We start from the raw sequence: 14,316 nt of genomic DNA, 5'->3' as shown, positions 1-14,316 counted from the left end.
ACTCCAAATCATGAAATTGTATACTCCTCAGAACACTTGAAATTCAATGGTGGCCTGATTGAGGGGCCTGTCTATGTGTTTATGTGTTACTTTATTGGTTAATAAAGAAACTGCCTTGGCTCTTTAATAGGACAGAAAATTAGGTAGGCGGAGTAGACAGAACAGAATGCTGGGAGGAAGAAGACAGTGAGGCAGATGCCTCAGGCAGTCGCCATGCCTCTCCTCTCTAAGACAGACGCAGGTTAAGAACTCTCCTGGTAAGCCACCCCTCATGGTGCTACATAGATTACTAAATATGGGTTAAAGCACGATGTGAGAATTAGCCAATAAGAGGCTGAAACTAAGGGTCCAGGCAGTGTTTAAATGAATACAGTTTCCGTGTAATTATTTTGGGTAAAGCTAGCTGGGTGGCAGGAAGCGGCCCTCCGCCGTTCCATCTACAGTGGCCCCCAATTAATTATTTAAAACACACATCATGTTTATAAATCAGGTTGAATACTCAGTTTGATTTTTAATATAATTTCTTAGCCTCCAACATCTTGCTGTGTGACTCAGTCTTGACTCAACATTGTAGGCTCAAGTGACCCTGTCCCTCAGCCTTCTGTGTAATTATGACCACAGGAATGAGCTGTCATCTCCCACTTCAAAGATGAAGTACTAACTCACTTCACTGTTCTAGAAACCTGTGGTTTCATCTCAAAATTAAGAACAATAAATTGTGAACTATAATACTCTTTTTAAAGGACAAAACATAAAGAGAAGAAAAGATATGACACAGAGAATGGACTGTCCTTTGTTTGACTAGGACAGCATGGCTCGTGATTATTTTGAAAGGAAGTTATCTCATGAGTGGGAGGCTAGGGTTTCATAGAATGACTTCCTGAGATCAAGCAGGTATTTAAAAATACGTGTTTCAGTCTGAAACGTCCTTGCTTCTTGTTAACTTAGGTGCCCATAATCATAATGGGAATGAACCAACAACATTACTAGTACTTGGTACAGAATTATGTCAGGGTATCTCGTCAATACTGTATAAGAACCATGAACCTGGCAATGATTTCTCAAATAGTTCCTTGCTTTTTGATTTGCAAATTCAAGACCCATGCTCTCTGTAGGGATTTTTCACAACTTTGCTGAATGAGAAAAAGTCAGAAAAAGGAAAAAAAAATCTCAACACACTTTCATTTCTTTTTTCCCATTTCTTTTCTTTTTTAACACAAGGTACCATGTACCTCAAGTTGGCCTGGAACTTACAATGCAGCTGAAAATTACCTTGCACTCTTAATTCTTCTGTTTCCACTCCTTGAAGGCTGAGATTACAGGCCTGGGCCATTATACTTAGGTTGTGTAGTGTTGGGTATCAAACCCAGGGCTTATTTCATGCTGGGTCAGGACTCTACCAACTGAGCTACATCCCAATGCATCTTTTTATACCGCAATATATCACAAATGTCACAAAATTACTAATTGTAGGGATTGATAAAAGGGATGTAATTAACCTGTGTATGCCTAGAAATAAAAATAATTGCTACTCTTTCATCATGGTCATTGAGTATAATCTAAATATTTTGAGTATGAAGTAATATAAGCAATAATATCCAAAGTGATTTTGCCTTTGAAGAAAGACATGGGTAATTTTAAACTGATTAAATGATTGCAAATTGACTTTTATGATAGGTTGTTTTGTAGTCGGGAAGATAAGGCCATCAATAATCCCAGGGATAGTTAACCTTTGGTGAGTTTGCTTCACCTTGCTCAAGAATTAGTCATGAACACAACCATGAGCTGAGATGAAGATGAGAGAGTCTCCTCATTTCTCTTTCATATGAACCAAATTTAAGGTTCATTTTTCAAATATCTAGATGTAAGGAGGGAGCTCTTCATAGTTCATTCTTCCTCCTCATTCTTTTCTGTCTCTTTTGGGATAGCCTAAAACCCTCAGGGTCCCAAGTTCTGCAGAGTGCCATCCCCCAGGGTTGGCTTTATGGGTGTCCAAGCTGGGTCACATCACAGAGTGCATCTACAGACTCCACACAAACTTAGGCTATGTTACCTATGAAATTAGTCTCCACAATTGAACAAAGGAGTCCGTGTTCACATTTTCCTTCTAGATTAGCAGTTCTCAACCTTTCACAGGGGTCGGATGCCAGATATTTACCTTAGAATTTGTAACAGTAGTAAAATTACCATTATGAATACATTAGTGACAATAGAATTTTATGGTTGGGGTCACCATGACACGACGAACTATATTAAAGAGTCACATCATTAGGAAGGTTGAGAATCATTGTTCTAGACCCTGAAAACTATATAGCTAGACTTGTCTCCTGTCTGTAGAGACCTCAAGATGCAAAAGAACGGCCTCAAAGCACTGTGAACTACTGTTAACAGGATCTGGTTTTCTTACAGTGGCGAGGAGACTAGAACCCCATTTGTATCTGATAATGACCTCGCTTTACCAGTTCATGGCTCTAGAACTTTGTTCATTCCTCCCAAAGGGAAGATACCAAACCACTTCTGATCTAAGCAACCGGACTAGCTTATGTAGAAGTAGGAGGCCGTTCTCGTTAAGAGTATCATGTTTCCAGGAAGCTGAGGCAGGTGATCAATGCAGATTCAAGTCAGGTTTGGGCTACATGGCAAAGTCCTGTCTCAAAATAACAATTAATAGCAATAATAATAATGATGCAACAATAATAAATAAATAAAGGAAAAATGAAATGAGAAATCTTCAACTCAGAATTTAAAAAAAAAACAAGAAAACAATTTAGACGTTTTTTCCACTTTCTAAATCTGTGCAATTGATACGTATATCCATTTGAGGAAATTTATTGACTCACTCATTCGTCAAATGTGTACTCAGCCATCACTGTATCTGTCATTGTTAATCAATTCTTCGATATTATCTTCTCACTGCTGGAGTTTGCTGCTCCTTAAGCCTGGGTGCTCTGTGCTATTTTCATGTTTGTATTGAGTGGATCTGGGCTCAATGTATATCCATGAAATAGTTCTTAAGTGCGTGAGCATACAACTGAGAAGACTGAGCCTATAATAAACACTTTATTTGTGGTAAAAAAAAAATATTGCAGAAGCTGCACCATTTACTCTGGAGTTTCTAAAATTCTAACAAACGTAGATAAATGAGCAAGCCCATGCAGACTGGTGCAGTGGATGCTTTAATATAAAAGTTGTCTAAAGTAGAGCATGGAAAGAGAATGTCTTCTTCTGACAGGTCATACTTAGTATTTGCATATCCTAGAGAAGTATTAGAGCCAGGCTTTGCAGTCTGGGGAAGAAAGACTGATGGGGAAGGGGGATGATGTGATAAGATAGGATAGAGTTCAAGGCTTGGCTAGAAAGGGGCTAGGAATGAAGCATCACAGGATAGAGGGATGAACCAAAATGAAAGCAGGTGATCAGGAGGAGCCAGGGGATGAAGACCAATTATACCATAATGAAAGGGCCTTGAGGGTTATAATGAATTGGTCCAGGATTTCAAATAAGGAAAGGAAAAAAATATCATTGAGTTGTGTGCAATCCATTGCTATGTATCCAGTAGAGAGCCTAGCCAAGTTCCTTAACTCTGGCACTACAATCAGCATTTCCCTTTTCTACTGACTATCCAAGCAGTGCACGGCCATTCACACACTGGAGTATCCAATCCCATCTCACTGAAATCTGAATAAAATGAGCTAATCTGTGAGACATCTAGAAAAAGCAGAGGATCTGAAGATGCCAGCTGCAGATGTGTGGTTAGAGTAGTTCTTGGCAAAATGAATGCTCCAGCTCACCATGTTACACAACCACAAACAATGCCACCAACAATAGAAACCACTGAGATAAGTGCTAGGAACTGCAGAATTCTTCCCAAGTCCACGAACAGGTCAGCACAACAAATAGAATAAGTAGATAACAGGGGCTCAATGGAACAATGTTGGTGACTTCCGTAATGAGAAAGGAAGCAAACAAGAGTGGATGATTGCAGAATTCAAGGTAAATACTGTTTCTACCGTGGGTGGGGACCAGTGTTTACTAAACACGAAAGATTAATATCAGAAGAGGAAGGAATTGTTTTTAATCCAAGAGGTCATTGTGAACAATAGGGGAAGAAAAAGAACACGAGTTACGGTAGAAACCACTCTTAAAATGCTCCAGCAAACATCACTACACCCACATACTCTTGTGTACAGATCAAAGTCACACATAGACCACTGGGTGCTAAATCTGGCTGGGGGGGGGTCACTGACTTCTTTTATGTTTCTATTAATTCATTTCAGAAAACAAAACCATGTTATCGGCCTGTCTTCAGTCTTTTTGGATGTCTATCTATACTTTTTCTGTCATTTCTCAACTGTTTAAAATAAAATAGTAGATGGTAAATGAGATATGTACATATAATAATTGGTTAAGCTATAGATTATCATTCAAAGAGTGGGAAAAAGATTTGTGTATTTAGATACAAGTGTGCACAGAAAAAAAAATGTTTAATTCCCCATTAGTCCAAATCTGAAAGAAAAAATAATCTTGGGAAGCAATTTTTTATTGTTAGTAAGTCTCATAAAATATATAAAAGAACTAACATAGAAACAAAAAGTCTGTTTTTTTTCTTCTTTATAACTATGTGATTCCTTGTATTATACATTTTTGAAAATCTAAAGTCTATGGTCACCTGTGGAGTCTCTGTCCATCATCGAGAGACTATCCCAACAGGCCAGGCGGATCCATTGCTGGCAGGCTTGAAGCGCTACCACCATGGGTACTGATTAGAGTTTTTCTGAATGCAAACATGGTTGTGCTAATTTAGTGACAGTGCTTTGGAGGAGAGGAAATCCTACAGTTCTGACAGTGTTTGCAGATATTGACACGGATATCGTACATTCTCCCTGCTCGTGAAGCTGGGCCCTGAAGGAGCCAAATAAACAATGGCAGATTTGGAGAAAGCAATATGTGAAAATAAACTAGAAAAATAAGGACTTTGAGTGAAGACATGAGGGGCAGTGGTGCATAAAGGAAGGCATAGGAGAGATGTGACAGTCCCATCCAGGTGTCTGAAAAGCACGCATGTAGCCTTAGTCTCATGAGGACTATATTTAGTTCTGAGTAGGGTACCAGACTCTGCAAAGACAGAAGATTATCTTGTGTCCAATTAAGAAAACCCTGATAATAGGTCCCAATTCCTCTTAAGCGCCACATAAAGTACAGGATTATATTTAATAAGATTTTAAGAAATTTCTCTTCCTCAACAACTTCGGAGCATCTTCAAACTCCTTGCAGTCATGAACAGAGCCATTTTTTGCTTTTCCAGAAATGATTTTGAACTTTAGGTTCTTGTACCTATCTGGGCCTGATAGTCAGTGTGTAAAACACACAGTCTTTTATTTCATGAACTTACAGAAAGGGACATACATAAACATAAGCGACATTAAGCACCATCAGTTGCTTCTTCTCTGACTCATCTCCCATCCTTCTCCTTCCTTCAACACCGACTCTAGTATTTCAGTCTGTGCTGTTGAACCCTCATCATTCTCCACGTCTGCTTTTGAATACACTACTGTTGGACCATGGTCATGTTCCCTGGATGGCACCAGTGAATTACATATCTGTAATTGCTCTTTCTGGTGATGCCTAAGCTGTGTCCTCTACAGCACATATTTACAGGTACTCAGCTCCTTCTTGGGAACTGTGGATGGCCTCTAGAATGTAAGGTATCCAAAATAAGTTTCAGAATTCTTTTTCTCGCCACAAGTTTCCTGTTGTGAGGGGGAAAAATGAGAGAAACAACTTGCAGGCCTTTGTAGTAGAAGGAACGGGCTGTGTCCTGCTGACCAGCTAGCTTAACCCCAAAAATAACCACACAGAAATTGTATTAATTAAATTGCCGCCTGGCCATTATATCTAGCCTCTTTTTGGCTAACTCTCACACCTTGATTAACCCATTTCTATTAATCTGTGTTCACCACAAGGTCGTGGCTTACCGGGAAAGATCCTAACTAGAGTCAGTCCCAGGCCGGAGAATCATGGCATCTGCCACACTTCCCTTCTTCCCAGCATTCTGTTCTGTCTACTCCGCCCACCTAAGGGCTGCCCTATCAAAAGGCCAAGGCAGCTTCTTTATTCAACCAATAAAACCAACACAAATACAGAAGGACCTCCTACCCCAGGCCTCTCTCAGGAAGCACTTCTCATGTATTTGCAAAATCATCAGCTACTTTGGTCATATTTTTAAAAATTGCCAAGCAACAATACATACTGCAATCATGGTGCTATGATGTGTGGAGGAACTTAGAACAAGGAGTAAGAATTTCTTATATTGATGAAAAAGCTTTCCCGGACACGGTTGTATGTAAACTGGGCTTTGAAGGTAACCAAGGTTCAGGAGCTCTGAGCTGAACTCATCCTGAAGGTGCCCAGGAGACTCAGCATACCTCTGGGCATGACTGAAGCACAGACCATGTGAAGGAATTAAAATGGCCAATAGTTAAATATGGGAAAGTCAACCAATTGGCTGAAACTTCAGTTGGGAGGTTAAGGAAATGATTTTAATGTCACATTGACTAGAAGCTTAAAGCGGTATATGAAAATAATTCATGTAGACGCATTTGATACATTGGAATGTGTTATTTTATAGACCATGGACACTGAAAACATTTAAACAATCTCAGGTGTCATAAAGGATACTCATAACCTGTCTAAGACCTACTTACACACAAATAATTTATGACTCAGCTTGATTTCTATCTGACACAACAGCATTTGAGAACGTTGGTTTGGGATTTAACATTGCTTTTCTATTTGATAGCCAACATTAAGTAGGTCAGTAAAAACCCTGAAACCCTGTGGCCTTCATATAACAGGATAGATCAAATTGTTCTACAAAATAAAGGCCTGCAGCACAGAGCATTATATAAGAATAGACAATTTAGTACATATAAAAGTAATGTGTACACACCAATATGCCCCAAACATCAGAGTCCCAAAACTACCTACGTATCTAAGTGGCAACAAAATATAATCACTCATTTGGGAAAGATGTGTGTTCTCTGTTCAAACCTTCTCATAACTGAAAACTAATTCAAATATTTTTAAAAGGTAGATAAATTGGTGTCAACTTAAATCATTTCTTCCTTTGCTTTAAAAAATCTTGAGTAATTTTATCTTAAGTTCAGTATTTAGAGGGTCACAACTCATTTATTTATCTATGATTTCCCAAAGCACAGAAGAATGGTGCAAGTCTTTTAGCTTGAGATGCTGCAACAGAGCATCTGTACAGGAAGAGAGGGGAGTCAAGTCCTTCAGCTTGAGATGCTGCCACAGAGCATCTGTACAGGAAGAGAGGGGAGTCAACAAGAAGACTTCCAGCCAACAGAGAATAATTTTGGCTTGGGTATTGCTTTGTGGTTGTATCAATGGGGACACTGGGTAGGAGTAATAAAAAATAAAATTTAATATCTCAAAGAATTGTAAAAGAATTAGAAACTTCACAGGGCGCCAACCTGCTCCTACATTATGTTCCTGCTTTCTCATTTTAAATAGCAAGAAAGGAAAGTTCTCATTTTTTTTTATTATTTTGTTCTACTTTTCAATCAAGCATTTTTGCTACTTTGATATGTCACAGTGGACTTAGAGAAAACTGAGACAAACACCAAAATTGAAATTACTGTTTTTATTTGGGGTTTTGTTGTTTGTCTGTTTCTCAAGACAGGGTTTCTCTGTGTGGCTCTGGCTGTGGACACAGAGACCAGGCTAGCCTTGAACTCAGAGATCCGCCTGCCTCTGCCTCCCAGGTGCTGGGATTAAAGGCATGGACCACCACGGCCCTTTTACTCATGAAAATTTTGAAGGAGGAGGCAATGATCACTGCATAGCAACAAATTAGCAGACACCATTGACACATCTCCAAGGGAAAGATGATGGCCCCTTTTGCTCCTCTTATGACTATTCTCAGGGTTTAAACACCAAATTTTTACCATGAAAAGAACCATTCTACTTTTTGAAGACATTTTTTTTTTTTTCCGTTTTTGAGATTTAGTCTAGTTTTCTAGCCTAGCTGGTCTGGAACTTTCCATCATTTTGCTTCAGCCTCCTGAGGATTGGATTATGGATATTAAGCCAATGATGGCTTAGTATTACACACTTAGGAGACTGCTTTCCATATATGGTTAGCATGATGATTGCTATCTGTTTAGGTGATCAGCACTTGTTCGAGAAGGTTCTATAAGGTTACACCAATGCCACAATGCCATCTTGTCGTTGACATATTCATCTGGAAATCCATGAAAGTTAATGCTTCCAAATAAAAGAGAAGTAGTTGAGAAAAGTCAAAAATATTCTAAGTAAATGTAACCCAGAGGCTTTATGGAAGATCTTTAAAATATAGTCTCTGCCTATAAACATATTTGTAAGCAAAAGGGTTGAGAGAAGATATATATATATATATCGTCTATATATTTATATATTTTATATATATTATATATATTTTATACATATATATAAAATAACCCCAGGAACTTCTATTAAGTGTGTCTCTTTAGCATTTAAATATACATGAATATGTTTATTTAATATTTATTTATTGTTTATATATTTAATAATTATTTAACATACATATATAATATATACACTAATTTTTGCAGTTATAATGTCTAGATGACTATATTATATAATATATATATATTTATATATGTTTTCCTTTAAGCTTAGATTGGAATTGATTGACTAAGCTATAGAACTTTTTTTTAAAGCACAAATGAACTCTGCAGTGCAGTCTGACTGCTCATCCATAATTCAGGATCCCAGCCTAAAACACTATGCTCAGACAAGCACAAATATTGGCAAAGGTGAATGACTGAACTGTTCCAGTAGCAACAGAATTATGTCACAATCTGTGTGTGCACTTGAATTCCGAGAGCGGGGACTACAAATTAAAAGCAGAGAAAACAGTCAGCAATGTGGCCGCAAACAGAAATGCAGGATGGGAAAGCCAGGTTGCATTGTTGAAAGCCCCTTACTCTTTATTAGTTATTCATGATCCTGAAGTGAAAATAAAATCTGATGGGAGGGATAAAAACGGGTAGCATCTCCCTCAGCAATGAAAATGAAGGTTCTAGAAAATGTCCTTATGAATTTTTAACTTTGAAAACAGCAAATATGGCTTTACATAAATTAGTACAAATTCATCTCTCCTCGAGGTAATTTCTTTATTTGTCTTAATTTTCTGGCCAGTGATGGCAGTCCTCAGTATGAGGATCTTGGCCACTTGTCAGTACTTTCCAGTGAGTAAGCAGGGCTTCCAAATCCCCTTGACAGAGGACTCTTCCTTTGCCAGAAGGACTCACCCCTTGTGGATGCAAAGCATCTTAAGGGCATACAATGAGAACAGAAAATGCGCTCTGCTGGCTGAATCAGCAGGTTTAACCCAGCAGATCAATGTGGCAGCAGACACCCGGCACGATCATTTCACTTCCTGCCCTCTCTTTCTTCCATTGATGCCAGCTGGAGGTGACACTCTGCAGCAAGCCTCACACCCCTATCCATCAATCAGCTAGATATACAAGATGATCCATGCTTAGAAATGCCCTCTTCCTAAATTCCAAGATTCAGCTCCTGTCATAGATCCTTCTGACTTTCTATAACTTTGGTGAAAAAGAAGAAAGACTTATACAAGTACAGTCACTCAATTATATAACAGAACCACCAGTTTTACAGGGCACTCAATACATAAAGCCATTAACGAGCTTCTGAAAAATCTAAACAGCCATAAAAACAAATGTGGCACATCATCAAGCTGTTGTTCTACGGATATCTGAATAATTCACCATACCACAGCATTTAGATTATATCCCAAATTCTATCTAATAGACTGCATCTCTGAACTTTACAACATAGTCCTGGGAAGGTCCAAGAGTTGGGGACTGGGTCTGTGTTTTGCAAATGGAACTTATAAGCTTACAGACAGCAAGCAGAGCTGTTGTGGGGTAGAGATGAGACCTCAGATCTTTCCCCTCCTTTACATATTTCTTAAAAAAAATATATAACCATTAGAAAAATAATAAAACAACATTAAAACACAAATATTCTTTAGTCTCTCTCACTCCCAATCAAGGCTTCCATAATAAGGACTGTCATTCACCAAGGACAAGATAAAGAATACTAAGTAAGACTGTAATCTGACCCTGCAGGAGTCCCTTCAGATTTTCCACATCTGTTTTTATTGCCAGCATGTAGCTTATCTAGAGAATGTCGCCTTTAACAAACTCATAGGTGAATCTTCCACAACCAGAACAATCTTCTGAACCTTTTGATAACGATCTTAAGCAGTTTCCTTCCCATCATTTGTAAATAATGGCACTGGTGCATGAAATGATTCAATAGTCTCTCCCTGGCATACAGGCAAATCATACAGACAGAGGACACAATTCCATCTCCACAGATCAAGATGCACACTCAAGTCTGAGATCATTAGGGCTGGATAAAACCAATCAGAACTTTCAGTCTCTGGGGGGTAGGAGGAGGTTGAGGTCCTATTTTCAACCAGATCTATTGTTTTGTTGAACAAGGATTCTCCAACAATAAGCAGGAAGGAGGGCCAACTAATACTGACATCACAAATCAGTACAGACAGATAAGCACAAGGTAAGGTACCTGACTGGAAGTTCTCAGTAAACCTTGGTCTCTGATTGGACATGGAGCTGCGGCAGCATTGCCATGGCAACCCTATCAGACCAGCACTGGCATAAGTGACTTTGCAACTGGACACTGAAGCAGACACGTAATCACAATGAGCTATATCTGTCTTTTCTTTTCACATGGAGTCCATGGCATCTCAAGACAGCACGGACTTCTTAAACATGCTAAAACGAAAGACACCCAGACTATTCTTTTCTTCGCTGTAACTCTGTAAAGTTGAATGAAAGACCAAGTAAATAGAAGACATTTTGTGATAAATTGATACTTTCATTTGTGCATATATAAAAACTATGTTTCCAGCTCACCTTGTAGCCTCTGCATCACGTTGGTAATGTCCCGATGGGATCTCGAAGATGCCCTGGAGGTTGCCATGGTCCTTCTTGTAGCATGGAACCAATGCCAAGCGTTGTCTCTCGGTGCAGGGTGATACTATGCTGCTTCAGATGACGTGTGCGGTCTTGTGTATACCCATCGGCTCTCAGACAAACCCCAAGTACTCATGGTGATCAGTGAGGAGACAGCGTTCTCTCATGGTGAGCCGCACGTTACAGAGAGGCCTCTTATGTAGACTCAAGAACCTGAAATGCAAAACAATAAAAATACAACATGAAAAATACTCACCTTAGTCATAGTGCAAAATGAGAATGTGCCCTATTCCACTCTAATGTCTGACTCACTATCAAAAGAAACCACTAATGTAGAAAAGACTAGAAAGCTTAAAGTACTAAGTAAGTTTTAAAGTTGCTACAATCTGCAGTGGTTTGAATGAGAAATAGCCTGCATAGTTTTACATATTTATTGCTTGATCTTTATTTGGTGATGTGATTTGGAAGGTTTTGGAACATTTAAGAGGTGGGACCTTGCACTGGGGATGGCCCTTGAGGGTTAATAGTTTTGCTCCAAGTTCCAGTCCCTCTCTCTGCCTCCTTGTATGGACAACAGGTGATTTATCTGTTTCCTACACCTGCCGCCATGCCAACCCTTCCCCACCACGATGCATTTTGGCTTCTTGAGGTAGATGGCTCAGTCAGATGCCACACCTCTCCGAAGTTAGTCAGACTGCCGTGCCTCTCCTCAGAGAGATGCCAGATGTGATGGAGCCAGCTGCCAGGTCAGACATGCTGAATCTTTCCCGGTAAGACACCATTCGTGGTGTTACAAAGATTATTAGATATGGGTTAGCCAAGATGTGAGTAAGAGGCTGAAAATAATGGGCCAGACAGTATTTAAAAGAATACAGTTTCCATGTAATTATTTCGGGGCATAAGGAGCCGGGCGGCCAGGAGCCGGGCCGCGGGAAGCGACCCGCAGCTCCTCGCTACAGCTTCTGCCTCTGGAACCATCAGCTAAAACCTGCCCTTTCCTCCTTAAGTTCCTTTTAGTCATGCTGTTTTGTTGCAGCAACAGAAACCTGACCAATAAATCATGTGATCAGATAAAATAAAAAGTGGGTCGCCTGGAACAAGTCAGCCAGTGAGACCTTGATGTTGAGAAACATACTTTGCTCAAGAGAGGCTCACTTGCCTGGTTTTCTTTTTAAAGTGTAAATTTACTAATTTATAGCATATTTTAATTGTTTTACAGACCCTTTTTGTATTGTTTCATTGAATACTTTCCAAGAAGGATATCATGCCCTGGCTTCTAATAGCAAGTTGATGAATTAACACATGACAGATAGGGCTAAGGGCGTAACTTCATTGGTAGAGTGCATGAACAGCCTTAGGTTCAGTTCTCACCACAGCATAAGCCAGGCATAGCAGCTCAGGGCTGCAATTCCAGTGCCCAAGATATAGAATAAAGAGGACTATGTATCCAAGTTCATCACCTGCTACATAAGGAATGAGGGGTGACTTTCAAGGCCAGCCTGGGATACATGATATTATCTCAAAAAGTAAAAAAAAAAAAGAAACCATATAAATATATGAATTAGTTCATGTGGACTATGACTTCCAAATATTCTTATTATAGGAGATAAAATTAAGACTAGCTTAATTTTTTCCTCCTAATACAGAATGATTCTAAAGTAATTAGTAAGATTGGGATGGGGCAAGTTAAGCATATGGGACATTGCCTGTCTAACACCTCGCTCAATTCTCTGCTTTGAGGGTGCAGTTGATTATTCTTATTCTGGGTGAAAAAGAGATAAGCAAGCAGTTAATGAAACCCTGACATTGAGAAATGTACGGTGAACAAGGATTTCTTAACCCTGAGGTGAGCTGAACCAAGTCTTGCTGTGAACAAGGTAATTAGAGAGAAGAGTAACGACTTCAGAAATGGAAACTCAATAAGGTTATGCTGAGGCCTGGGTCCAGCAAATCTTCATGGAAAGTACCTCTGCATCTTCCAGAAATGATGGTGATAGAGGAAACAGGAATGGGGCTGGGAGAAAAATGACAATGGCCAAATCAAAAATCTAAAGCAAGCACAACGCACACGTGTGTGGAACATTCCACTTGCTTGAAGGGGAAGAATAAAGTAGGCGTCTCCATATGTTGTAAGAAGTATACAGTGAGTGAATAATGGATTGGTAAGTCATTAAACACAATGACAAGTTGTTATTTTAAGTGACATTATAAATACTCATATATATTGGTCTCTAGTTGAATGTATTGATGTGAAACCGGTCATATCTTTTGGAGACGACTGTTGGAAAAAGGGAGAAAAACATACACATGTGTTCAGATATCAAAAGGGTGTGCTGAAGAAGAAGAACTCACTATCTGTTCACTCCAATTCGGAAGACCAAGACCCACAGAGCAGTTTTAATTGTTAGGGAGGCAGAGGCTACTGGGAAAAATATGTACAAGAAGTAAGGCTCAGCCCTTGGCATCTTATAGATGAAAGACTTACTGCTTAGTGGATGGCTCTTCAAGAGGTGGGGGCGGGCAGGGAGGAGTAAATAGCTCTATATAACCATGCATCAATGACCTATACCTCCACTTAATCACATCTCCCGAAGAAAAGCATTCCACCTGCCTACATACAAGAGCTGCTATAATTGGCAGACCAGAGTATGAGAAGCATTACATGGAACCTCATAATAAAGTTCCAAGATCTGCATCCATGTTGACTAACCTATCTAGAATCTATCCACCATGGGTGCACCTATTGATAGGTACGTAACACACAGCAGAGGTGAAGAAAGAAATTAGATTGGACTATAGTTCAGTACTAGGGCACTTGCCTAGTTAGTGCAAATCCTTAGTTTAAGCCCAGACACTGAGAAAAAAATAAAACAGAAATTTGTTTTAATCCAGCTACCCCACACTAGTCCCTGACTAGCCTAGGAGTTCACAGATGATTAAAGCAGACCCACCCTTTCTACTCAGGATTGTAGAATTAAAAGTTGTGGCTTTTTCCTTATAAATCACTGCATTACCTTGCATCTCTCTCTCTCTTCTTCTTCTTGTTCATACCCACATCACAAAAAGATCAGTCCTAGAATGATTGATCCCACTTCTTTCCCCACATTAAACCATGACTTCTCTGCTTCTGTTCACATGTACCCAGCTTCCCTGGAACCGCATAAGTCACACTCTGAAATCCTGGAGCTCAGGGTTGAGAATACAAAGATAAATGTGGCACAGAACCTATTTTTGCAGAGTGTAGAACATAGTGAGAGACGGAAAG

General features: G+C 39.4%; 1 protein-coding gene across 1 annotated transcript in view; it reads right to left on the bottom strand.

The window, feature by feature from the left end:
- Syne1 (spectrin repeat containing nuclear envelope protein 1) overlaps positions 1-14,316 on the bottom strand; it is a 467,607-nt gene that overhangs the window by 446,955 nt on the left and 6,336 nt on the right. The window contains exon 2 of the mRNA XM_042055521.1: positions 10,992-11,264. Coding sequence (XP_041911455.1) covers positions 10,992-11,058 — 67 coding nt within the window. The 5' untranslated portion in view covers positions 11,059-11,264. The remainder of the gene's footprint in view (positions 1-10,991; positions 11,265-14,316) is intronic.

This window comes from Arvicola amphibius, chromosome 8, assembly GCF_903992535.2.
Source record: "Arvicola amphibius chromosome 8, mArvAmp1.2, whole genome shotgun sequence".
Taxonomy (NCBI): domain Eukaryota; kingdom Metazoa; phylum Chordata; class Mammalia; order Rodentia; family Cricetidae; genus Arvicola; species Arvicola amphibius.
This window is presented reverse-complemented; position numbering and strand designations above follow the sequence as displayed.